The following is a 26,775-nucleotide window of genomic DNA, read 5'->3' on the forward strand; positions in this document are numbered from 1 at the left end:
AAAGTATCATTTTACGTTACTCGGTCGAAAAATGAAGCTTATGATGAACATCATATGTTCCCCATGTTTAAACCAACTTTAACAATTCAAAGCTTATGATGAACATCATATGTACACTATGGTTTAAACGCCAATTTTAACAATAATTCGCACCATTCTTGTATCCTTATTGATGGATTTAGGTTGATTATTTATCACTACATACTCCTTTTTGAATTATTTATCAAAATGGAGCGTAACCCTCTTTGCTCCAACTGAGTAAAGATTGTTGTGTACAGAAAGCACCAATTAGTAATATTCACTTCCCCGTAACATATAACTCGGAAAATTTTCTTTTTGATGCAGGAAAGAGTGATGTCCCTTGCTGGAAATATTCAGAAAAAATCTGCCTGACAAAAGAAAAACTATAGATGACAATCTATTTGTTCTTACTATAACCAAACTGTAAGAAGAACAACCTCTGATGTCCACAAACTCTATTCCAGTTTTTTATGAGCTTGCAGCTAGTGGCATATGGGATTGTGAGAACTGGATATCAGACTGTCAAATTACTCAAGAGAAAGACAAAAGTAAAGACAAAACAGAACAGCAAGGGAAGAGGTGAAAGGGAAATAATACTTCTCTAACTTGTTTTCATACAGAAACTGCACCATAACACACAAACAAGTCGAGTATTTAGATTGACAGTTACTGTACCCGTACAACTGTACAAGCGCGCAATACAACAGTATCAATGTTATGTTTTCCAGAGTCCTAGTTGCTGGATGGATGACCACAGTTTCGAGGTGTTAGAAGAACTTTTCTGACTTTGATTCCAAATCAGATTAGCATACTCTGGATGATCTACAAATGGGTTTCTATTGTGCTGGTAAAGCCTACATACTCTTTCGTTTCTCGCCTTTTCCTCTTTAGATGGAGGGTCTAACTCATTCCATTTCAGTATAATTGAGAGTTGTCCCATCTTCTTCTTCACTGCAAAAACAGGACAATACGTAGCTAATATTGTTATATCATATGTAAAATACAAGTATAGAATGATTTGGACCACAAATTCTAGATAAAAGCATCAGATGGACAAATTCAAATTCTTGATATCTTCTTACAAGTTCTTCTAGCTATTATTTACACCAAATCATCTATTGTAAAAAATTTAGGGAAAAAATCTAGTAGGAACAAGTGTTCTATGTAGGTTGGTGGGTTAGGGGACTTAAGACACTAGAAAATTGGAAATCTAACTATTACATGCGCGCATATTTTTGTTCCCGGAAGTATGTCCAGCAGAGACCAGAATCCCTTCTAATAAATCATTGACACCAGAGTATTCTTCAGAAATACTCTAAACAAAATTTTAAATGCAGAATATTATATGCTTCAATTCATGTTGAAAGGATATTTTGCAAGGTGATAGATAGGCTAAAGGTCTATGAGTCGAGCAGATTTCCTATTTCTGTGAGTCTGTGACCACCAGATAGCAATAGCAATCATAAAAAAACATATCAATATGATAACGAAAAGAGTTTTTCTATAGGTAATTAGCGAAGAAGATAAAGTATCATTATCGCGACCCTTCTATCAACTAGAACTCTGTAATTTGGTCTCCTTTATGGCTTTATCCTCTTTAAACATAACTTTAACTTTCAACCTACCCATGCTTGGAGAATCTGATAGGTGAAGAACAGGACCTTCACCAGGTTGATGAAACCCATATCGAATAGCCATGTACATTACTGCTCGTGCAACATCCCCTCTGACCTGGAGGCATTGAAGAAAACAATAATACACCTGTTCTTCATATAGTAGTTTCACTAACAATCATAAAAATAATAATATAATCTCAACAGTAAAGATATTTTACTGATGTGTGCCTTTCCTGTGGATTGGAATTATATCTGACATTATTACTGTGACCAAAACAGGAGCAGTAGAGCCCAAACCCCTAATGTACACACAGGCACATACCCGTTGCGGTGGTGCCCAAATCTTCATATCTGTTTCTGTGTCAGAAGCGGCTTCCTTATTTGCAGGCCTCATACAGTGTGTTAATCCAACTTGGCACTCTCCAAAATACTTGTTCCCTCTTGATGAGTTCACTGAAAACGAATATTAAAATACGGTCACATAATGAGCTACAAATATTGCTTCACTGCAATGAGATTAACTTAATACCGTTAGCATCAGCTGGACGAATGTTATGCAAATCAGTTAGAGAAGGCTTATGCATTAGCCCATACGAACGAGGCCAGAGATGCTCTCCTAAAAAAAGACCACACAGTCACTGAAATAGTGAAATGTACACGCAAATGAATAGGATGAAAAATTGCATAAGATCGCTGTGGAAGAGAACATTGATTCAAGTGCTTAGGCTTGTGTAAAGCAAAGGTAACTAGAGAAATAAAAGATGTGAACTCAATGGCCAAGCATATGCATCTTTCATATTGTACATGGTGGAAACTGTTACATTAATTATGCTCACAGAGCTGTGACAACGATGACATTAATTGAACTTCAAAAGAAGCAGAAGATACACCAAAAGAACAAGGGAATCACTCACTGTTCCAGCCTTCAGGTTTTCCAGCTAGAAGCTTTGGAACAACTCGGGCCGAGTAGATTTCAACTCTGTATAAGAAAATTCAGCAATATCTTCATTTATACTTCTACCATTCAACTGCGTAGTATATAACATTCAGAGAAGTACTGATAAGAGGCATACATAACCGGTGACGCTTCTGGTTTATCAACATCAGCAGCATCAAGAATTTCAAGAGCATCCCATACCTGTTTTAAAGCTGACACTATTCAGTTTCCTAGAGAATCGTATATAGACAAACAACACAAAACACATAACCACCTTCTTGTATGATAATGAGTGATGCCCTGCTATGATCGAGTTCAATTTTCTGCTTAAGGCTTTACCTTTTAAATGATCAATGCTAGCGTAATAACTTTTCACATCTTCACAAGCATACCTCACCGGAAATGATGAGTGGTCTTGGGCATTAACTTCCGGACTAAGGACAAACAAGTATACAACGATAATACAGGAAGCCATTTTCGGGAGATTTCCATGGAAGCAAGAGAATGTCCACTTCAAAAATACCCTGAAGATATAAACATTTTTTTCTAATCAATATCATATCATGTTCTCCATTTGCCACTGATACAACATCATGAATCCAGGCCAATTTTCCAATTCTATTTTTACATTTCAATAAAGCAGAACTCACTTGATAATTATTACATTTAGCAAATCTTTTGAAGGTCTAATAATGTTAAACTTTGATTATTTCCCCTTGCTCATACCTTGATCAATCAAACCAACTCACATCCTAAATTCTTGTTTTAATGAATTTTTTACACTATCTTCAACCTTAAGGCTTAAGCTTAATTGTCATAACATCACCAATATCACAAAACCTACATGTACAACATTTCCATCCCATCCCATCCCTTAAAGTCGCCCATTCGACGAAATCGAAATCAATATATTGTAATCTATTCCATGACTTATAATGGATGTTCTTTACTGCCCATTAGACGGCTGAATATACACACTTTCTTTATACAACTTTTAGGGCAGAATAAATCCCAAAGTTCAGCTGTTGTCACATACTCCATTATTATCAACTTAAAGGACAAAATCCCCTAAATCCTGAATTTCATGACCCACCATTTACACTAAAAAGACTAATAATAATACTTCTATTATAATTATCAAACAAATTGATACTTCTATAAGATAAAACTGATTGTTCTATAATAATCATCAAACAAAAATTAGTGGGTTATCGGAAATGTGTTGGATCAATACAATTATATACTCAACAACTAGCAATTTTGTTCATGAAGTACAAATAATTATTGACACAAAAAACAATGATTAAATAGAAAAAATCATAACTAACCTGGAAATGGAACTGAATATGAAATTGGTGGAATAAAAACAGTTTTTTTTGCAGTTTATTTGTTTTTGGGGATAATGATTTGAGAAAATTGAAGTGGGTTTATTATTGATTTGCTGAAAATGGGTAGTTTTGATTCTGGGAAATGTTGAAATGGTAATTATTGGTGGGATATTCAGCATTCTGCAATTCTGCATTGGTTTGTTTTGTTGTTGCCAAAAGGAAGGGGATAATGGGTTGTTTTACTACCAATAATTTCAATCTTTCCCTTTGTAATTGTAAGTCACTCAAAGTGGGAGGCAGGACTGGTGTCAAGTGTTCTTCCACTCTTGTGTAATTTATTTTTTTCATCTTTTTGTTTAAACATTCAAGAAGTTTTACAGTCCACTTGTGTCATTTAGAAAAAGAAATAAAAATTAGGCTAAACACATTTGAAAGGTTATCCTTTAGAGTTCTAAAATAACCTTATAAAATATAGTTTGGGGAATATCAACCATTGAATGAAAAATCAATTAATATCCACCATATATTATCTTTTCGAAATTCCTCATACTTTTTTTTAACGTTATCCACCCCTGATTTTTCCTTCCCACTAATATGAGTCATTAATTTTAAAATGTATGGTTTAGATTTAACTCTACATTGTAGAGTTTTATTAAAACTCTAGAGGGTACAAACTCTTCGAAAGGCTACACAAAAACAATGAATTGAGAAGCTTTCAATTGCTTGAGGGGATGCCTTATATTTCACTCGCTTAAACGTTTTGTTTAAATTCAAACGAAATATTTAAATTGTTCTGATTTCATAATTCAAATGACTAGTGAGTTTTTTAGTGTTAAACAAAATAAATTAATATGTCTTCCCTAGGGGTGCAAACGAGCCGAGATGAGTATTACCATATTCATGTTTATTTAACTTAGTCGAGCCTGAGCCCGAGCTTTCAATGGAGCTCAAATTTTGTTCAAGCTCGATTCATTAAAATATTTTGTGTTCGTGAATGTCTCGTTTAAAACGAGTCGAGTTGATAAATGGATTTTTTTTAACGAGCTTTTTGGAATGTGCCCTAGTTTAGCAATTAATATTTTATTTTTATTTTATGATATTTTTTATGTTAAAAATCAAAAAGTTATCTATAATAATTAATAATAATAATAATAAATTATGATAAGTTTGATTAAGAACATAAATAAACGAGTTTGTTCACGAACATAAATAAATGAGTTGTTCATGAATATAAATAAACTATTTGCTCATTAACTTAAATGAAGAACAAGCTCATTTATTAAACGAGTCTCAAAAGTTGTTCAAGATCACCTCATCTATATTATTAAAGTAAAGTGTTGGTGAATGAGAGTTGAGCAAAATGTCATCCAAGCAATCTCGTACATTAGACATCGTAGACCATTTATCTCACTTGATTGAACTTCAACCATTAGATTCTTCTACACCATATCATAATATTTCAAAAATAACATTAATTCGGTAATTAAATATTCAATTAAATATTAACACAATCTCTCCTTTATTATTCTCACGTCTTAATTTCTAATTAATCATCCATAATGTAATATCTTAAATATTACGGAGTAGTATATTTCTTATGTAATTATCTCCTTTTACAATTGATATTTATATTTCGTAAAAAAGACGTTGAACGATTAGTTTTCTTTATTGTTTTACCATGTTTTATAAAAATAAGTACGATGTAATTAAAATATAAAAAGTAGAACTTATTCTACAAACCAGTCCGTCCATGGTTTAAGATTTTTCAGGTCCAGTCCAAGTACAATCCATGCATTACTGTTTTGATTTTCAGGTTTAAAATTTCAAAGTTTCAGCCTCTATTCCAGTCCGGTATAAATTTGGACTTGGTCCCCTATAAAGGAGTGTTGGAGTGGTCCCCACCAAATAATTAAAATAATTTATTTTTATTTTTATTAAAATAGTGGAAATTTGTATTTTTCATTTTTTAATTAATTAAAATAATTAAAGCGTGATTATCAGTTGATTATGATATGATTAGTGACTAATTAACCGAAATATGCGCTAAGGTAGTAACTGACAACAATAAATAAACATATAGGTAGTAATTGACAACTTTAACAAGGTAGGTAGTAATTCACAAAGTCATTAAATATCTAGGTAATACTCCCTCTGTATTTAAAAAGATATACACTTTGACCGCCACACGGCTTTAGAAAAGTGAGTTGAATTTAGTAAAATAAGGTGAAGGTGGGGTAGTGGGTGAATTATTTATTATAGCTAAAAGATGATGTGAGTAAGTGTGGGGACCACAAGAAATAGAGAAATATTAATATAGTGGGAAGTGGGGACCAAAACATGTCAAAAAAGGAAAGTGTATCTCTTTTTAAAATATTGTCTTTTTAGGAAAGTATATCTCTTTTTAAAATGCGGAGGGAGTATTTTGCAAAATTTTCTTAATTTTATGTCTTTTTGCAGTTTTGCCTAACATGGTCCAAAAGTGACAGTAGAACCAGGCTAATGTGGAATTTCTACCTTTGCTTGGTTAAATAGGAGGTCTTTTTTTACGAAAATGATAAAGGTTTAAGTTGTGTCACAATCATGAAAAGACATGCTTATGTGTCACGATTTAAACTGGAAACTAAAATATTTAACGTATATAACATATTTTATATGTTACAAAAAAAGGTAGGATTTGATGGATTTGGTGAAGGAAATAATGCCCTTTGTCCAAGTATGCATTTAATGTTAAGTCTAATAAATGCGGTTCAGTATTAATTAACAAGTTAATAATTCAGTGAGATCAAGTGAGCTGAATGCCTAGCTAGAGGCCGCTTCAGTTCAAGTGGAATTAATGATATTAATCCACAGCTTACTCTTGACTGAACCCGTAGGGTCACACAAATAGTACGTAAACGGATCAAGTATTTAATGGCATTAAATACTCTATCTATGGACATTCAGAATCGACGGATCTTGGTTTCAGCGGGAGCTAAGATCGTCAAAGCCAAGTAAATGAATACTCCGGAAACGATGATATTGCCGGAAACGGAAATATGGATCGTATCGGAAATATAAATATTATCCAAGTCGTAGATGTTGCCGGAAACGGAAACATGGTACGTATCGGAAAATATTATCGGGAATCGGCAATATTATCGGAATCGGAAAATAATTCCGGAAACGGAAATATTAAATATTTGTTCGAAACGGAAATTAATTTCGGAATCGGAAATGTTAAATATTGTTCGTATCCGAAATGAATTCCGGAATCGGGAATTTAATCGGAAGCGCATCGTACGAATTATCATCGGACGAGACTTGCTAGACGAAGGCCCAGCACGAAGCCAGGCCCGCGCCCAACAAGCCAAGCGCCCAACACACACGCCAAAGCCTCGCCAGGCCCAGCGCAAGGCCAGGCCCAGCAAGGCATGGCGCGCGCGCGGGCTATGTGGGCTGCGAGCAAATGGGCTGCGAGCTGTGCAGCTCGCGTGGGCCGCGAGGCTTGCGCGGGCTGTGCGGTGCTCGTGCTCGTGTGCGGTTGTGTGCGATACAAATCCTAAAGCTATTGGAATTCGTTCTATGATTAAATCCTAATCTTAGTAGATATAATTTATTTAATATAGTCCTAAAGGGATTCTAATTAAACTAATTGGTATTCTAATAGGATTCTAAATCCTTTTCCATACTCTATAAATATGTGCCTAGGGTCACAAATTTATACACAAGTTTTCAAGTATTCAAAGCTATGATTTTTAAGCAGAAAAACCAGTCATAAGTCTTGCCCATTTAGCCGAAAATAAGTAGTACCTTAAGGGCGATTCTAGTTGGTCAATCTTAAGGCGAATCCGGACGTGCTGTGGACTTTCTACGGAGGGACGACACTTGGAGTCCTAAAGACTTGTTCTTGTTCGGTTCGGGCGCAGCTAGGGAGGGCACGCTACAAAGTGTATGCATCCTAGACTAATTATATGATTATGTGCCATTAATATGATTCCTGGCATTAAGGTTTTTCCGCATGATTTATGTTGTTCATATGTATCATAACCTAACAGTGGTATCACGAGCCTATTATTATTTGCATAATCTATAAATTGCTTAACATGGTTAAATTTTACAAATTTGCAAAGAATTAAAAAGGGGTGATTAATTTCCGTAATTGTTAATTAATTGCAAATTGCGTTTATTTAATTATATGTACGTAGTTTTTCGGCAGTTTATTCGTTACTCAACCAAATCGAGTGATTTTTGTGTCAATTCCGCATGTAAAAGGCATTCTAAGCCGAACCCAGAATTCCCAAATTCGAAGCCTAACTATGACTTTTCGGAGGTTTTAGTTTTTCGAACGCAAAAGTTTGTAAATTTAAGATGTTAAATTGAATATTTGCGATTCTTGTTGATAAATCTTGAATTTTTGATTGACCTACTATATATGTTTAACAAATTTGAATGCCTAGACTTGTTAATTATACAACCTAATTTTTAATTATGATTAATTTATTGAAATTCGAATAATTTAGAATTGATTTGATTTTCATAATTAATTAATGATTTAATTAGGTATCAATGATTAAAAACCACCATAAAAATTGCTAATTTATGATAAATTATAAATTTTATGACCTAGATTTGAATCCAAGTTAATCAGAAATTAATTGATTAATAAATTTTCGATTTTTCGCCCTAAAATTATGAAATTAATATGATTTATTAATTTGTCATTAATTTTACATAAAAATTTTAAATTTTTATGAAATACGCTCATAAATGTTTCACGCACAAAGCAATGGAAGCTACGTGTTACCCTTAAGGGGAGTTGTATAGTGCGGGCACGCGACGACGAGCAAGGGAGCTCGTCGCCCGTGCGGTACGAATGTAGCGAGCAACAAGCTAGGCGGCACGCAAGGCTCGAAGCCTAGGCATGCATGCTGGGCGATGGGCGAGGGCAGTGGGGAAAGCACATGCGACGAGCAAGATGCGTGTGGGCAGCGATGTGCTGCGCCACGACGCACCAGGCCCGCCGAGAGGTAGGCAGCCACGACACAGCACAAGGCTGCGCGCAGCGTAGCCAGCATGGATGCGTGTGTGCGTGGCATATGGCTGTGTGTGCGGTGTGGCCGTGCAAGCCGTGTGCAACGATAAATGGCACGGGGCATGGGGGCCTCGTAGCTCGGTGGGGCTTGGGCGCAAGCCCAAGTGCCTCGTCTTGCGACAATTGATACGTTTTGTTTTTAATTTTAGATTTTCAGTTCGGAAATAATTTTAATTAATTTTAAAATTAATAATTTAAATTGTTTTCTCGGATTTTAATTTTGAATATTATAATTATTATAAATTTTAATTTATAATAATTATTTTACTAAAATTAAAAACCTTGAATTAATTTAAGTTCATTTAATTCAACTGAAAATAAATTAAATAAATGGATTCGATTATAATTTTATATGAGTTTTAAATTTTAATTTAACTTGTATGTTTCCGGTTAGACTAGAAATACATTTTTATGTTTAAAATTAGTAAAGCATATAAAGTTATTGGTTTAAGTGGGAGCATTTTTAGTCATAAACTCTTGATTAGGTCTACAAATCCTTTAAGGTTAAAACAACTTGATTAGAATTAATAAGGACTGAATAATTGGTAGATTATTGGTGCCTTTGATTAATTGCTGCAAATATTTATGTGATGCATAACAATGTGTTTTACTAACCAGCTATGTGGGCCATTCATGATAATGAATGGGTGAATGGTATATATTGTATATGTACTATTTTGCAGGTTATTGAAAGTGACTAGTATGGCCCAAATAGGATAGAAAACATGGTCTGCGAACCATTAATTTGAATGTAATTGGTCTAATGCACCAAAGTTTGTTTTTCAATTCAAATATGTGTAGACGCCTACTTTTGTCCCCATTACCGAAAGGGAAGGTTCGATGATGAGAACATAAATCTCCACTTGGCAACGCATCTCCTATAAAATAACGAATCTCAATCACCCTTTCATTTCAGCCAAAGCTGCTATTTATAGAAACCTGCTAAGAATAGTAACTGTCGTAAAAGGTAATTGTTAAAAGTGGCAAAATCATAAAAGATAGAAACCTGTCAGAATTAGGTGTTGCACTCCAACATAAATCCTAAAAGAGATAGAATTTACAAAGGAATTCTATTCCTGGTATAATTCGAAAATAAGAGTCACATATTAATTAAATTCCTAACGAACCTAGAGTTCGTAACGGGCCCAGACGCATTCCGTCATAAGTTAATACGCACTAAAAGACTCGGATAAATCTCAAACGCTCCGTGTTCTAAGAGTCCAAATCTGACAAAGAACTCGGCCCAGATCCCATTTTCAACGCCTGGATCTGGGCGCCCAAATCCTCGGCGCCCAGCCCTGGGCGCTGAAAATTCCTGGGGCCGTTTTATCTCTGGATTCTTTTTGGATTCGTATCTTAAAATCTATCTTTCCACACACTCTTTTCCTATAAATACAGCTCAAAACTGACGTGAAGAGGACACAATTCCATAATCTGAGTATTGACTCTAGCCTTAAGCCTAAGCCTCACGCTGCGAAATTGATCCAGCGTTCTGTCGCAATCGACCCAAAAGTCGAACAGAACGCATCCTGCCCCTTGTAGCTTGATGAATTAAGCCTAAATACTGGAACATTGCTTAGAAACCCGAGATTCGCTAAATAAAAGGAGAAATAGCAAAGCCAAGTGGTTAGTTTTCTGAGAACCACAACGCACCTCTCAAGGGTGCGTTGTAATGTGTCCCTCATATGATTTAATCGCTTTCATCACCCTTTTATAAAATTGTCAAACTATTAATTTGATTGATCTATCACGCGTAATAAGATAATACCTTGGACAATTGAATTATCATGCTAGGTACCTTAAATAAATCTAAATAATATAATCACGATCGATTTAGTATTATGTGTTGCATATTGCTCAAATCAATTCAGAATAGTTTAATAGTTTAACGCATGTCCCTTCAATTATTTATGTTGAGCTAGTAAGGATAACCTGCCTTTGGAGTATTATCGATGAGCACTCCTCTCGGTAGCTACAGTCCCCCGAACTCTCAATCTCTACCCTGCGGGTGTACGTTGAGCGGTCCCCACACCAGGGATCACAAGGGAACCTATGACCGTCGTGGTCGAACATAATGGCACTCCGTTTATGTCACGATAACCGGGTTTTGTCAGTTTTTCTCATTGTCGGTAAAAACTAAATGATGACTCCTATATTACTAGTCGATTGGGTGTAAACTCATAGGAAATCCAATTACACTTGATCTGACAACGTCACGCCCACGAGGGACGAGGTCACGCATTAGCCTCGCGCTTTTTCGACCCCCTCACAATATGGTCTGCGTACCATCAAATAGTTGTAATTAGTTTAATTATAGCTTATCCTATTTGAAGAAAATGGCGCCTCCCATGGTGAAATTCAAGACGGAGTTTCCAATCCATTTTCAAGACGGACTTTGAAGTTGAAGCTTCAAAATGAAGTCGGGCCATACTAGATCACATTTATCTTATGCATGCTTTAAGTTATTTATTGCTTTAAATATGTCTTAATTATGCATGAGATTATGGCTTGATTATTTTGCATGATTAAGGATTTTAGTTCACTTAAAATCTAACCAAAATAGTAAGAGCCTTAAGTTCCAAACTTTAAAAATTGAGTTAAAAGGTGTCATGCCAAAATAACACTTACTTGGATAACCTTTACATCAATCTAGTAATAGTTTTACGCTCAGCGAGGTGTCACTTATTGATCCTAAAGGGTAAGGTACACAAATAATTGTGAGTACATGTTAGTTTTGGTGAAACTCAACGATATAAGTAAGGAGTCCTTTTATGTCGTGGCAAAATTGATAGGTTTACCTAATAAATTCTTAGACGTACCTATTAACCAAGAATAGTTTCTAGACTATTAGCAAAAGGATTTTGCTTACCTAAAAGATTTTAGAATTGAGTCTAAATACATAATGTGCTTAATTCTTCAATGGTTTTAGGATCTTGGAATCATTTTATTCACACCTGCCGGAACACATAACTTGAATAAAATGCTTAATGAACATTAAATTATGCATGCATGCTAGAATTTAAGTTTATTAAGAGAAACTTTGAATGATTATTTATTTGTTTATTCTTTTTCAATTGTAGTTTTAACTATGGAAAACAACAATCAAAACATCATCATTGGTTCTGAGCTTATGGTCAAGCTAAACCTAACGAATTTTCTTGAATGGGAAGCTAAGCTTGTTGAAATAGTCAGACTCAATGGACTTGAGTATGTACTGTTGCATCCCATGCCAAGCTACTATGCCAGAGACATGACCCCTGAAAGATTTGCCGCTTGGGATGCGGATCTCAAAAAGGTTATGAGTCTCATGCTGAACAATATCCCTGATGAATGGGCTAGAAGGTTTGTAGCTTACGAACCGTTTACGCTCATCAAGAATCTGAGGGATATCTGTCGTGGAAGCACGGAGGATAGGGACCTAAACGTCCATGAGTTGATTGAATCAGTGTCTGGTCTAAAGGTTAGTTCTCCCAACAGGTGTTATAGGATGGAGGTCCAAGAAACACATGTTCAGCAACATCGCACTAAACAGAGGGTAGGCGTCCCACTAAGGTTCCATGTGGAGCTTATGCTTTCATATTTTGATCGCCTAAGTCTGATAGGAACACTAATAAGCGAAAGGATGGCAGTCTCTATCTTGCTCAATTCACTGCACAGTGGGTTTGGTCGCTTCAAGCAACTATACCTAAGTGAACCAAGAGAAGAAACAGTTGCAAAATTTGTTCACCTTGTCAGAAAGGCTGAGATAATACTCGACTGTGAAGCCAAAGATTTACTCAAGGCTAAAGGGAGACCCTTCAAGAAAGGTGGAAAGTCCAAGGGAAATGCTAAGACAAAGCAGGACAAGTCCACATCAAGCTGTCTTTATTGTGATGGAATAGGCCATTACAAGAGAGAATGTCCAAAGCTAAAGGAAGATTAGAAGAACGGAACAGTCGTTCCATCTTCAGGTATTTACGTTATAGACTGTATACTTGCTAATTCAACTTCTTGGATATTAGATACAGGTTGTGGCTCACACTTATGTTCCAATCCACGGTGACTAAGAAGAAGTAGAAGGTTAAGCAAGGGTGAAGTCGACCTACGAGTGGGAAATGGAGCAAGGATTGCTGCATTAGCTGTAGAAACTTATTATTTGTCGTTGCCCTCTGGGCTAGTTTTGGAACTGGAAGAGTGTTTCCATGTTCCAAGTCTTACTAAAAACATCATTTCTGTTTCCTTCTTGGATGCTAAGGGATTTTCCTTTTTAATAAAAGACAATAGTTGCTCGTTTTATTTTAAAGAGATGTTTTATGGATCTGCTAGATTAGTCAATGGACTTTATTTATTAGATCACGACAAACAAGTTTATAACATAAATACCATAAAAAGGCCAAAAAGGATGATTCAGATCTCACCTATCTGTGGCATTGTCGATTAGGCCATATTAACTTGAAACGCATAGAAAGACTTCAAAAGGAAGGAATTCTAGAACCATTTGACTTAGAGGATTATGGTAAGTGCGAATCATGTTTACTTGGTAAAATGACAAAGCAACCTTTCTCTAAAGTTGGAGAAAGAGCAACTGAACTATTGGGTTTAATCCATACAGATGTATGTGGACCAATGAGTACAAATGCTAGAGGTGGTTTCAGCTACTTTATCACTTTCACTGATGACTTCAGTAGATATGGTTATGTCTACCTAATGAAGCATAAGTCGGAATCCTTTGACAAATTCAAGGAATTTCAGAGTGAAGTAGAGAATCAATTAGGAAAGAAGATTAAGGCACTACGGTGTGATAGAGGCGGTGAATATCTGAGCTATGAATTTGATGACCATCTGAAAGAATGTGGAATTCTATCAGAATTGACTCCTGCTGGAACACCCCAATGGAACGGTGTGTCGGAATGGAGGAACAAAACCTTGCTAGACATGGTTAGATCAATGATGGGTCAGGCCGAACTTCCAATAGAATTTTGGGGGCATGCACTAAATACAGCTGCACTCACTATAAATAGAGCTCCGTCTAAAGCTGTTGAAAAGACTCCATATGAGTTATGGTTTGGAAAGCCTCCAAATGTGTCTTTTCTTAAGATTTGGGGATGTGAAGTATACGTCAAACGATTACTTTCAGACAAACTTCATCCAAAATATGACAAATGTATCCTTGTGGGATATCCAAAGGAAACAAAGGGGTATTACTTCTACAATACATCTGAGAACAAGGTGTTTGTTGATGGTATCTTTTTGGAAAAGGATCACATTTCCAAAATGACAAGTGGGAGAAAAGTAGACCTCGAAGAAATTGGAATCGAACAACAAAATCTAGAGAATGCTCAAGATGACATTCAGGATGAAACTCATAGATCTTTAGAAGTATCTGGTGAGAATCATAGACCATCTAGAGATGTAACCTCGCGTAGATCGCAAAGATATACATCTCAACCGGAAAGGTACTTAGGTATTTTGACGAACGAGAGCTATGACGTTCTATTACTTGAAAGTGATGAACCTGCGACTTACAAACAAGCTATGACGAGCCCTAGCTCCAAGCAATGGCAAGAAGCCATGCAATCTGAATTAGACTCCATGTCAGAAAACCAAGTATGGGATTTGGTCGATTTGCCAGATGGCTACCAAGCCATAGGAAGCAAATGGATTTTCAAACTGAAAAAGGACAAGGATGGGAAACTTGAAGTTTTCAAAGCTAGATTGGTTGCAAAAGGATACAGGCAAGTCCACGGTGTGGATTACGATGAAACCTTTTCACCAGTTGCAATGCTAAAGTCTATTCAGATAATGTTAGCAATTGCTGCATATTACGATTACGAAATATGGAAGATGGATGTCAAAACCGCTTTCTTAAACGGCATTTTAACAGAAACTGTGTTTATGACACAGCCTGAGGGTTTTGAGGATCCAAAGAATGCTAAAAATGTATGCAAGCTTAAGAAATCAATCTACGGATTGAAGTAGGCATCAAGGAGCTGGAATATACGTTTTGATGAAGCAGTCAGTGACTTTGGTTTCATCAAGAACACAGACGAATCTTGTGTATACAAGAAGGTCAGTGGGAGCAAAATTGCTTTTCTAGTATTATATGTCAACGACATATTACTTATCGAAAATGACATTCCTATGTTGAACTCTGTCAAGATTTGGCTTGGGAAATGTTTTTCGATGAAGGATCTAGGAGAAGCACAGTACATACTGGGCATCAAGATCTACAGAGATAGATCTAAAAAGATGATTGGACTTAGTCAGAGCACTTATATCAATAAGGTGCTTGAAAGGTTCAAGATGGCAGACTCCAAGCGAGGCTACCTACCCATGTCTCATGGAATGACTCTAAGCAAGACTCAGTGCCCAAAAACACTTGATGAGCATAGACAAATGAGTGGGATTCCATACGCATCATTGATTGGTTTAATAATGTATGCTATGATATGTACACGCCCGGATGTTGCGTATGCACTCAGTGCTACGAGCAGATACCAGTCAGACCCAGGAGAGGCACATTGGACTGCTGCCAAGAATTTTCTGAAGTACCTGAAAAGGCACAAAGATGATTTCCTGGTCTATGGTGGAGATGATGAATTAATTGTTAAAGGCTATACGGACGCAAGTTTCCAAACAGACAAAGATGATTTCAGATTACAGTCTGGGTTTGTCTTCTGCCTCAACGGAGGTGCAGTAAGCTGGAAAAGTGCTAAGCAAAGCACCATTGCGGATTCTACAACTGAAGCAGAGTACATTGCTGCACATGAAGCAGCAAAGGATGCTATATGGCTAAGGAAGTTCATAGGTGAACTTGGTGGAGTCCCCTCCATTAAAGGACCAATAGCCCTATATTGTGATAATAACGGAGCTATTGCACAGGCAAAGGAGCCTAGACACCACCAAAGAGTCAAACATGTACTTCGTAGATTTCACCTTCTACGAGAGTTCGTTGAAAGAAAAGAAGTCGAGATAAGCAAGATTGGAACTGATGATAACATCTCAGATCCATTGACTAAACCCCTGCCGCAAGCGAAGCACAACTCGCACACTGCAGCTCTGGGAATCAAGCATATTGGAGAATGGCTTTGATGTCCTTGTTTAATGTTTTAAAGTTTTAGAGTTTAATACTTTGTAAAACATTATTGGTTAATCGTTCACAATAAATGAATATAATTCATTTTTCCATTTAATTTGTGGTTTATTAAATGATGAGTCCCTTCAATTTGACAATATATTCAAGATAGATTGTCAGGACCAGTCCCGTGACTAAGAAATGTCTATCAAGTGAACTTGAATGTCAAAAGTTGAAAATGATCCATGGTCGGAGTTTTCTATAAAGATGGACGCATAGAAAACGTTAGACGACTAGAATGCAAGATGACTAGTAGTTCTGTTTCTTGAACTATGTGGACATGGCAATATCGTAATCATTTGCATAGATACTTACTTTGGAAAGACTAGTATCAAACAGACCTATGAAACTTTACTGTAAAAAATGAAAATCTGTCATAAGTAAATTTCATTAAAATTATTAGACATTAATCCTCAATACCTGAGTGATTTGAGATTACTTGTTTGAGAACTGCTTACTTTGACGTTTTCAACCGTCGCACCGTAAAAGGAGGCTATAAAGGCAACGCTCAGGTAATCACCTATCAAACGAAGTCTCATCTCAAGATCCCAAGATTGGGGTTGTCCTCCCATAAATGGGGATTAGATGCTGAAAGTTGTACAAGGCCACTCGGAGAGCTAGAAACTGTAAAATGCATGGCCGTGCTCAGATGAATCATAGGCTATGATTATCTGTTTTATTTGATCAGTTGAACTCTGAAATCGAGAAACACCTCTGGACATAATAAGGATGACAACTCTTACCTTATGTTCAAGAGCAAGCATCGAGCGACAAAGGAATTAGGAAATGCACACTTATCCCTAAGGACAAGTGGGAGACTGAAGGAATTAGGAAATGCATACTTGTCCCTAAGGACAAGTGGGAGACTGAAGGAAATAATGCCCTTGGTCCAAGTATGCATTTAATGTTAAGTCTAATAAATGCGGTTCAGTATTAATTAACAAGTTAATAATTCAGTGAGATCAAGTGAGCTGAATGCCTAGCTAGAGGCCGCTTCAGTTCAAGTGGAATTAATGATATTAATCCACAGCTTACTCTTGACTGAACCCGTAGGGTCACACAAATAGTACGTAAACGGATCAAGTATTTAATGGCATTAAATACTCTATCTATGGACATTCGGAATCGACGGATCTTGGTTTCAGTGGGAGCTAAGATCGTCAAAGCCAAGTAAATGAATACTCCGGAAACGATGATATTGCCGGAAACGGAAATATGGATCGTATCGGAAATATAAATATTATCCAAGTTGTAGATGTTGCCGGAAACGGAAACATGGTATGTATCGGAAAATATTATCGGGAATCGGAAATATTATCGGAATCGGAAAATAATTCCGGAAACGGAAATATTAAATATTTGTTCGAAACGGAAATTAATTCCGGAATCGGAAATGTTAAATATTGTTCGTATCGGAAATGAATTCGGAAATCGGGAATTTAATCGGAAGCGCATCGTACGAATTAGCATCGGCCGAGACTTGCTAGACGAAGGCCCGACACGAAGCCAGGCCCGCGCCCAGCAAGCCACGCGCCCAACACACACGCCAAAGCCTCGCCAGGCCCAACGCAAGGCCAGGCATGGCGCGCGCGCGGGCTATGTGGGCTGCGAGCAAATTGGCTGCGAGTTGTGCAGCTCGCGTGGGCCGCGAGGCTTGCGCGGGCTGTGCGGTGCTCGTGCTCGTGTGCGGTTCTGTGCGATACAAATCCTAAAGCTATTGGAATTCGTTCTATGATTAAATCCTAATCCTAGTAGATAGAATTTATTTAATAGAGTCCTAAAGGGATTCTAATTAAACTAATTGGTATTCTAATAGGATTCTAAATCCTTTTCCATACTCTATAAATATGTGCCTAGGGTCACAAATTTATACACAAGTTTTCAAGTATTCAAAGCTAGGATTTTTAAGCAGAAAAATCAGCCATAACTCTTGCCCATTTAGCCGAAAATAAGTAGTACCTTAAGGGCGATTCTAGTTAGTCAATCTTAAGGCGGATCCGGACGTGCTGTGGACTTTCTACGGAGGGACGACACTTGGAGTCCTAAAGACTTGTTCTTGTTCGGTTCGGGCTCATCTAGGGAGGGCACGCTACAAAGTGTATGCATCCTAGACTAATTATATGATTATGTGCAATTAATATGATTCCTGGCATTAAGGTTTTTCCGCATGATTTATGTTGTTCATATGTATCATAACCTAACATCTGATTGAGAAGGTTGGAGGATGGTCTGCAGTGGTTAAACAAGGTGTTTTCTCTATTAAAGTGATGTACCATAAGTTGTGTGGTGTGCATCCTAAAGTTCCATGGAGAAGAGTCGATCTTGTGCAATAATAAAGCTACACCTAGAAGCATTTTCATTTCGTGACTAGTTGTTTGGCGAAGGTTACCAACTATGGATAGGCTGCTCACTTGACAGGTTAGTACGGATGCAATATGTAAACTGTGTGGAAGGGAAAATGAATTAGTGGAGCACTTGTTTTTCAGTTGCAATTATTCTGCTGAGATTTGGTAACATGTTCTTCATCTATTGCGTTTTAATAGGTCTCCAAGAGCGTTCACAAAAGAGCTAAGTTGGGCTGTGAAATCTAGCAAGAAGTCTAGCAAATAGCAATAAACATATTATATTTCAGATGTTCTTTGTGGAGTGCATTTACGCGATTTGGTTGCAACGAAATGAGAAGATTTTTCATCAGAATTGTAGAAATCCCTATGTTGTATTTAGGGAGATTAGCTTTAAAGTAGCTAGTAGGATTTCTGATTCTCAAAAATCTTACCTATTAGGCTTATCAGTTTGAGTCTCCTCTTTGAAGTTGTTTGGTTGTTGTAGGATGTTTGGCTGTAAGGGTTGTTGCCCGACTCTTTTTTTCTCTTACTTTGGTAATAATATAACTTTTAATTGCCATAATTCTAATTCATACATTGCATTATGTAACTTTTTATTTCAAAAAAATATGTATGATTTGTATAAGAAATTTTTGTTAAAAAAACTTTTTGATCACGCTTGTTTTCCAGAAAAAAACATCTCAGTATTTGAGTAAGCTGCAAGCACACATAAGCAACACACAAATGGACATTTAAAGTAATTTAATGAATATTCATGTTCAGAAAATGAACATGTCATTTATTGCCTATATGCCTCCTAATTTTTCTGCTTCCTTCTTTTCGGCTTCCACTTTTTTCGCTACAACGGTCTCTTTTCTCTTTCTATCTGCTTTCTTATTTGCAGATTCTTTTCTTGTTTCTTCTGCCTTCAATTCTTCTTCAATTCTTGCAGCCTCTCTTAATACCATATCTTCCATTTCTAAATGGAAAATTTGGTAATATTAATCCAATTTTTGACCAATTTTCTTTTATTAAGCCCACCTATGACATATTTTTTAATAATCCCACCTTTACTACCCAACGAATTTTATTGGGACCAACAGGTCATAAACCTGTTGTAGGCGGTAATATGTCCCTACGTGGCAATACTCTGTCTCGATATATTCATTCATCGTCAACAATTCATCACGATCTCGTTGACTTTTTCACAGGTTATTGTTCCCTTAAGCCCAATAAAAGTCGTTGGGTAGTAAAGGTGGGATTATTAAAAAAATGTCGTATGCGGGATTAATAAAAGAAAATTGGCCAAAGATTGGATTAATATTACCAAATTTTCCTTTCTAAATCAACTTTTTTTTCTTTTGTTCTCGCGTTCTTATTAACCTTTTCCTTTCTGCGGGGAAATCATCATGTTTTTAGTTGAACATTATTCTGTATAAGTTGAACATACGACTTGAGAAACTGAACATCACACAAAAGTGTTCTTATTTATGAACATATTATAGTTTTTATAAGTGGAATTTAGTTGAACATGATTCTTTATAAGTTGAACATGAAACTTGAGAAACTGAATATCACACTAGAGTGTTCTTATTTGTGAACATCATCTTTTATAAATTGAACATCATCTTTTATAAGTTGAACATGAGGAATTATAAACTGAACATGACAATATTTAGACAATGCCACTTCTGATCTTTTAGTAAACAATAATGAACATCTGCTTATTACTGTTGTTGTTTGCCTTTTAGTTGAACATGATTATGTACATAATTCTTTACAAGTTGAACATGAGACTTGAGAAACTAACCATCACACAAAAGTATTGAACATATATTAGTTTTATAAGTTAATTTAGTTGAACATCATTTTGTATAAGTTGAACATAAGATTTGAGAAACTGAAATCACACAAAAGTATTGAACATATCATAGTTTTATTAGTTGAATATAGTTGAACATAATTATTTATAGGTTGAACAAGAGAGTTGAAAAACTAAACAACACTCAAAAGTGTTATTATTAATTTCATCAACAATATTAAGTTGAACATCTACTGTTACAATTTGAACATGACAGATTTTGTACAACACCAAGTCATATCATTAAGTAAAGAATAATGAAAATCTGCTTATAATTAACATCTGAACATGATTAAATTTCTACTAAACTACTTCTGAATTCAAATACAACTTCTAAATTACTCTTAAAACGATTTCAACATTTAAAATCACCTAAAATATAGGAATAGGCACACTCTTTTCCACTTGACTCTTTGGATTTTTGTTAAAAAAAAAAATCAAACTGAAAATACACAACATCCAGAAATGCAACAAATAATATTTTAAAGGTAGCATTATCTATCCAAATGCACCAATTCCACAATCAAAAACAGAATTCAACTGATAATTTCATCTTTTAATATGTCCAAATTAACAACTGGAAATTCGAATTGCTAATCTGAAATAGTCGATTCAACAAACAAAATCAAAACTTTAAAAGATTTTAAAAAAATAAAAGAAAATCGGAAATGGAAAAACTTACTTAGAACTTGTTAGGCAGAAAATCTTCGAGAAACATCTTTACAGAGCATCTTCCTCGTCAAATCCTTAGCTTCAGGCGAAATAGACCTGATTTTTTTGTCGGAAATTTAAAATGGCGGCGACAAAGAGTAAAACAGTAATAGATCGCCAAAGAAATACAATATTTTCCGATGGCATATCGTCGGCAGCGGTGGCAGAGAAATCAGAGAAGGCGTTAGCGGCGGAAGGAAAGAGCGGAGCACCGATGTTCGGCGGCCGAGAACGTCGAGTGCCAAGGCACGAAAGATTAGAGCGGTAGCGTCGCGAGGGAGGAGAGAGAGCTATGTCGGCTTCAGCAACAGTGACTTTGGCATGCTTAAGGATTCGGCATTGGCGCGGTGTTGTGTGGATTTATTGCCTACACAAACACTATAAATAAGCCGATGAAGCGCATAAATCAAGACGTCCAATTTATTGCCTAAACACTCATAATTCTAGAGAACTCTCTCTAGAATCCGAACAAGTACTTACTTAGGAATCGGGGGGCTTTCCTCAGAAACACACCCGAGGCTAGTGTCTTTGTTGTTGTGCAGGTATATTTGGACTCCACACAATCAAACAAGCAAGATCTTCCTCATCAACACAAGGGCCTTCAATCCGAAACCCATTTTTTCAATACCGGAACATAATGTTTATTCAAATGTTTTTTCTTCCTTATATATTTTCAAATGAGGTTTCACAAAAAAGGATAATCGAAAAAGATTTGAAGTCAAACAAGTATGCACAAAGAAAGCTTAGAAATAATACTTGGTGTAACTTACTTGCAAGTCATTTGAGTTTAGCTTGGTTAAAACTACAATCAATAATGTTTTACTTGAACCTATAAATGATTGGCTCGAGATTTTAACAAGTCAAGATGATTTTAATAGATCTAAAATCAAGTTAAAAAGCTCTGAACAAGCTTGAGTTTAAGCCTATGAGTTATTGTCAACCAGTGAATCAATTAACCTAAACTCAAATTCAACTAGTAAAACTTATTTTCAAGCCCAATAAGTTGTGATACTTAATAGATTGCTTTCTCTTTACTAATGTTCAATGTATATTCCTAGTAGCACGAACACATGGCTTGTTAATGAGCAGTCGGTTGAGGGGATTTTGCGTGGATTAATATATATTTCGGGTATTAAGTGTTTTTTATACTAATTTTTGACAAGCTTAAGATCTCCAATTAAGTCATACGGAGTCCGAGTTTGATTTTGGTCGTATAAGATAGTTATTTTTTGCTTTAGCGGGACCGATCAGGTCGGGCTTCTACCAAATTTATACCAATTTTATTTTTAGGGATCAAAGAACAATATTAGTCGAAGAACTTGATAATTGATTTACACAATAGCCTAGAGATAGAATTCACACAACAACATGCGCAAAAGGCCCAATGAATAGCTTTTGATGTCGTTGAATCCATCTCCATCCACACAACAAAATGACAATCACATCCTCCTCTTCCTATAAGGGGTAATTAACTTCATGCACCAACAGACAAATCACAAATGCATGTTTAATATTTCCTACAAACTATCACTATTTTGATATTGACATATATATACAAGCTTGCTGCTTAATTTGTGTAACATGCTAGTACGGAGTAGCAATGAAATTATAAAAAAAAGTTAGATATTAAAAGTTACTTTACAATATCATGATTTCTTCACGTATAAGAAAATGCAGCAAAAGTTAATGTATATACTCCGTAGTGTACAAAAGTTAAACTATTACGATAGATTTAGAACCTGTCGAATATGCAGATGAAATATCGCTATTCTATAAGCCAACTCCTAAAGGAGTCAGTGTCCACCTAAAAGCCCCATTTGCCCTTACTCACGTGGCATGACGTGCACGTGATTTGTCTACGTTAGTCATACTAACTAAAATTCAAATGCAATCTCATCAACTACTCAACTTAGAACAAAAATGTTCAAACCATACGCAATCCGTAATTTTGCGTAAAAAAATCAACGATACAAGAAACTGAGAAAATTTAAACGATTACTCAATGTGAGAAACTGCCGAGTTTAACTTCATACGTCAATACACACATCACTTGGATATAAGGCAAGTCTACGTTAGAAAGTGGTGGCATTTTTTGTGCAACATAAATATGATGGAGTACATCTTGATCGAATTCACGGAGATCATGTTGCACTGTTTTTATTTATCTTGAATGAATATGACATAACTAATTAAATAGGGTGGCAGTAAATAAAATTTAACCTCCAACCAACCCATAGTTTGCTATTTTTTTTTTTTTTGTCTTGTTTTTCCTAGTCCTTGTGTTTCGTTATTTCCTTTTCCCTAACCATTCTTTCTTCTTCTTCTTGCACTTTGTGTTTGTTTTTACCTCTAACCCATTCTCCAAAATTCCCCCCTCTTTTTTAATAATTACTACCGAGTACTTCCTTTATTAATATCTTTTATATTGAGGAAGTATTTTCGGATATCAGATATGTGCTTGCAAATACATATCATAGAAAAAGACAAAATAGGAAAAAAGACAAAAAAGAAATTAAATGGTACTTTTTTAAACAAAAATGGTACTTTTTTTTTACAGAATGGTACTGTTTTACATGAATGGTACTGTTTTACATGAATGGTACTTCCTATTTATCTTTTAGCTATTTGTCTTTTAGCTGATATTGTGTTGCCACACATAAAATATATCCGAAAAAACAACCTCCTTTTACATTACTTATTTAAACACCCAAAAGTCCAAAACATGTCTTGTTGGCCTTGTATTCACTTGAGGCCAAAACTAATTGTTCTCACCCTCCTTGTCCTTTCCTTGTTACTCTATTTTCTATAAGAATTTCGATCGTTTCCCACCATCTTTCATTTCATCAAAGAAGATTAAGATCCCCTGCCTTAATTGATCTTTTTTTAAATATATTTCTACTCGTACGTGTTTAATACATAGAAAGGATAAATGAGTCGATTTGGTTGGGTTTGATTATGGTTTCATTTGGCTAACTTAACCAGCTGAGTCATTCAATTCGATTAAGAATTTTGGTACAATAAGTTCCAAACAATTCATAAGTTTAATCCGTTAAGTTCAGACGAGTTCAGGATTTTCCAAGTGTAGAAAACACATCCTAAAATATCACCTAAATATAAACAAAATTGACCTGACTTTATCCATATCCAATCCATGAAAACTTGTCACCTAAATACGACCCAAAAATTGACTTGACTCTAACCTAACTCAATCGAAAATGACTCATTTGCTTTTGCCTAACTCCAGTTTCCGTTTGCCAACTCTATTCTTGCAACCAAGTTGGTAAACTTAACAAAGTGAGGTGTTCAATTCAGTTAGGTCCAATATGTTCAATTCATTCAAGTTCAGGATTTTCTAGAGATAGTAAAAAAAAAACACATCCTAAAAACATCACCTAAATATGTCCAAAACTGATTTAACATTTACCGAATTCAATGGAAGAAAACTCATTAATTAAATATGACAAGAACTGACTTGACTCTAACCAAACTCCAGTTTTCGTTTGCCAACTCCATTGCAAAGAATAGAGTTGGCAAACTTGATAACAAGATTCACAAAGGGACATTTAAACCCCATACTAATTTCAATATACTAATCCAAAAAAACCCAAACAAGACACATCCCATGCAAAGTTGCAAACCCAACCCAAACACCCTTTTTTTTTAATTTTCCCTCCTTTTAAATAAAATACAAATATAAATATCAAAATTAGAACATTCCCCAGATAATGAATGCCATTCTAACAACCTCCTCCTTCCCATTTTCCATTAACGGCTTTCCCTTTTTATATATTCCCCTTCTCCCTTCCACTCTCACTCTCTTCTTCCATGGGTTTCTCGCCTCCATAACCATCATTTTTCTACCATGAAAACATCATTCACATTTCTGTTGTTATTATTACTTTCGTTTTTTGCTTCAGTTAATTGCCGCTATATCTCTCCATCACCGGAAAATCCACCACCGGGGAACTTCTCCACGTTTAAACCCAGTATCGCCGTCATCGTCGGCGTTCTAACGACCCTTTTTTCAATCACTTTTTTGCTTCTCATGTACGCAAAGCACTGTAAGCAGAGAGTAGAATCGTCGGAGCCGCGTTCTTCTTATTATTATAATAACAGAGGTTTTCCGGTAGCTGGGAGGAAGAATTCTGGTATTGACCCGGTGATTATTGAGTCATTGCCGGTTTTCCGGTTTGCTTCATTGCAAGGGGAAAAGGACGGGTTGGAGTGCGCTGTATGTTTAAACCGATTCGAACCGGCGGAGATTCTCCGACTTTTGCCGAAGTGTAAGCACGCTTTCCACGTTGAGTGTGTTGATACGTGGCTTGACGCTCACTCTACGTGTCCTCTTTGCCGTTTTCGGGTTGACCCGGAGGATGTGCTCCTCGTCGACCGGGTCACCCCAATAGAACCAGACGAATTGGGATTACCTGAGTCAACTCACCGGGTTTCAGGTCGTCACTCGTCTGCTGGCGAGAAAGGACGAGCAGCTGGAAAGGGAGCTGCCACCGCTCAAACGACGTCGTCAAGGAGGTCACTAGACGGATCAATCTCAGCCGTCGATCGAAGAAAAGACGGGTTGCTCTTACTGACCGTCGATAAGGACAGGAGAGTAGAGCACAAGATTATAATCGACCAGGGTGGAGCCCACGAGAGGTGGAGCGACGTACAGCCGTACGATCTTTTCTACTTGAGGTCAGAGATGCTGATGAATGAGGGCCGTCGATCATCGTCGTCATCAAAGCGGGTGCAAGGAAACTACCATGGAGCGAAGACGCAGGGGATGATTTTTAATACGGGTGGCAGAAACGTAATAAATGAGAGAAGTGTGTCGGAAATCACGGGGTTAAGCAGGTTTTCCAGCAGAAATACAGGAAGAGAGAGACATAACGGGGCTATTGCCAGGTGGATGGCCTGGATTTCTCAATCTAGGCCAGCTGTACGGTCAGGGACTTGAGATGTTAATATATTTTCACTATCTAGATTTTTATTTTGTTTTGGGGAGTTAATAGATTTTAGTTTGGGCCCACATATTAAATTATCTCATTAATTAATTAGGGACTAGAGTAAAATTAATGAGTTTTTACTTTTTACCCTTTTTATTGTAGAGGTGAGGGTTAATTAGGTGGGAAAATATATTTATGTCTTGGTTTGGCTTTGGTTGTGGACTTGAAGGGGGTGGGGGTGGGGGTGGGGGTGGGGGTGGTGAAAAGAGATGAAAAATTTGATATAAGGGAAAATAATCGAAAATTAATCAATTGTAATATTATTTTTTTAAAAACAATTTTGAATTATCTGTATTGTGGACAATGACTTATAAAAAGTTAGTCCTAGAAATTTTTTTGGAGGTACGTAATGATCAACTTTTACTTCGTAGTTTTTACATTTATATTGTGAGATTTGAGAGCGTGTTACAAATAGCAAGTTTTATATTGAACATCTCACTAGGAGAAATGCTGATATTAATTTTGAGATTGTGATAATCGTACGTTCTTATTAGAGTTGTAATATGGTATACCATTGTGTGATCTATGGTTTGAATCAAAATTTTAGTCGAGTATTCTAATTTAAATGCGTTATTATTTACAAAAATTGTAATATCCCGATTAATATGATTGGATTATGGAGTACATATATGAAATATCAATTTCCCTTATGATCCATTACAAATACCTTTATAAGCAAGTCTATAATCTTTTCGGCCATGTTAGTCTTACTTCCTTTTTAATTCACTTATCAAAAGTTCATTAAAGTAGTGTACTAATGTGGCAAGTATTGTGAAGCATTCATAGCAG

General features: G+C 36.1%; 2 protein-coding genes across 3 annotated transcripts; one reads left to right on the forward strand and one right to left on the reverse strand.

Annotated features, from left to right (window-relative positions):
- Positions 1-594: 594 nt before the first annotated feature.
- LOC110789899 (uncharacterized) lies at positions 595-4,238 on the reverse strand. Of its 2 annotated transcripts, XM_021994617.2 has the most exons (8): positions 3,903-4,237; positions 2,849-3,098; positions 2,711-2,775; positions 2,552-2,616; positions 2,167-2,253; positions 1,960-2,090; positions 1,647-1,752; positions 595-972 (listed from the first exon to the last, which is right to left on the reverse strand). In XM_021994617.2, exons 1-8 carry the CDS (start codon positions 4,094-4,096, stop codon positions 737-739), a joined length of 1,134 nt encoding a protein of 377 aa, XP_021850309.1. In that variant the 5' UTR covers positions 4,097-4,237; the 3' UTR covers positions 595-736. The 2 variants fall into 2 exon arrangements, with proteins under 2 accessions (XP_021850309.1, XP_021850310.1); XM_021994618.2 differs by lacking the exon at positions 2,167-2,253 and having other exon boundaries at positions 3,903-4,238.
- A 20,303-nt stretch (positions 4,239-24,541) lies between these two features.
- LOC110789895 (RING-H2 finger protein ATL43) lies at positions 24,542-26,572 on the forward strand. Its single transcript, XM_021994613.2, has one exon. The coding sequence runs from the start codon at positions 24,846-24,848 to the stop codon at positions 25,935-25,937; it is 1,092 nt and encodes a 363-aa protein (XP_021850305.1). The 5' UTR covers positions 24,542-24,845; the 3' UTR covers positions 25,938-26,572.
- The last annotated feature ends 203 nt before the right edge of the window (positions 26,573-26,775 follow it).

Source organism: Spinacia oleracea, chromosome 2 (genome assembly GCF_020520425.1).
Source record: "Spinacia oleracea cultivar Varoflay chromosome 2, BTI_SOV_V1, whole genome shotgun sequence".
NCBI lineage: Eukaryota > Viridiplantae > Streptophyta > Magnoliopsida > Caryophyllales > Amaranthaceae > Spinacia > Spinacia oleracea.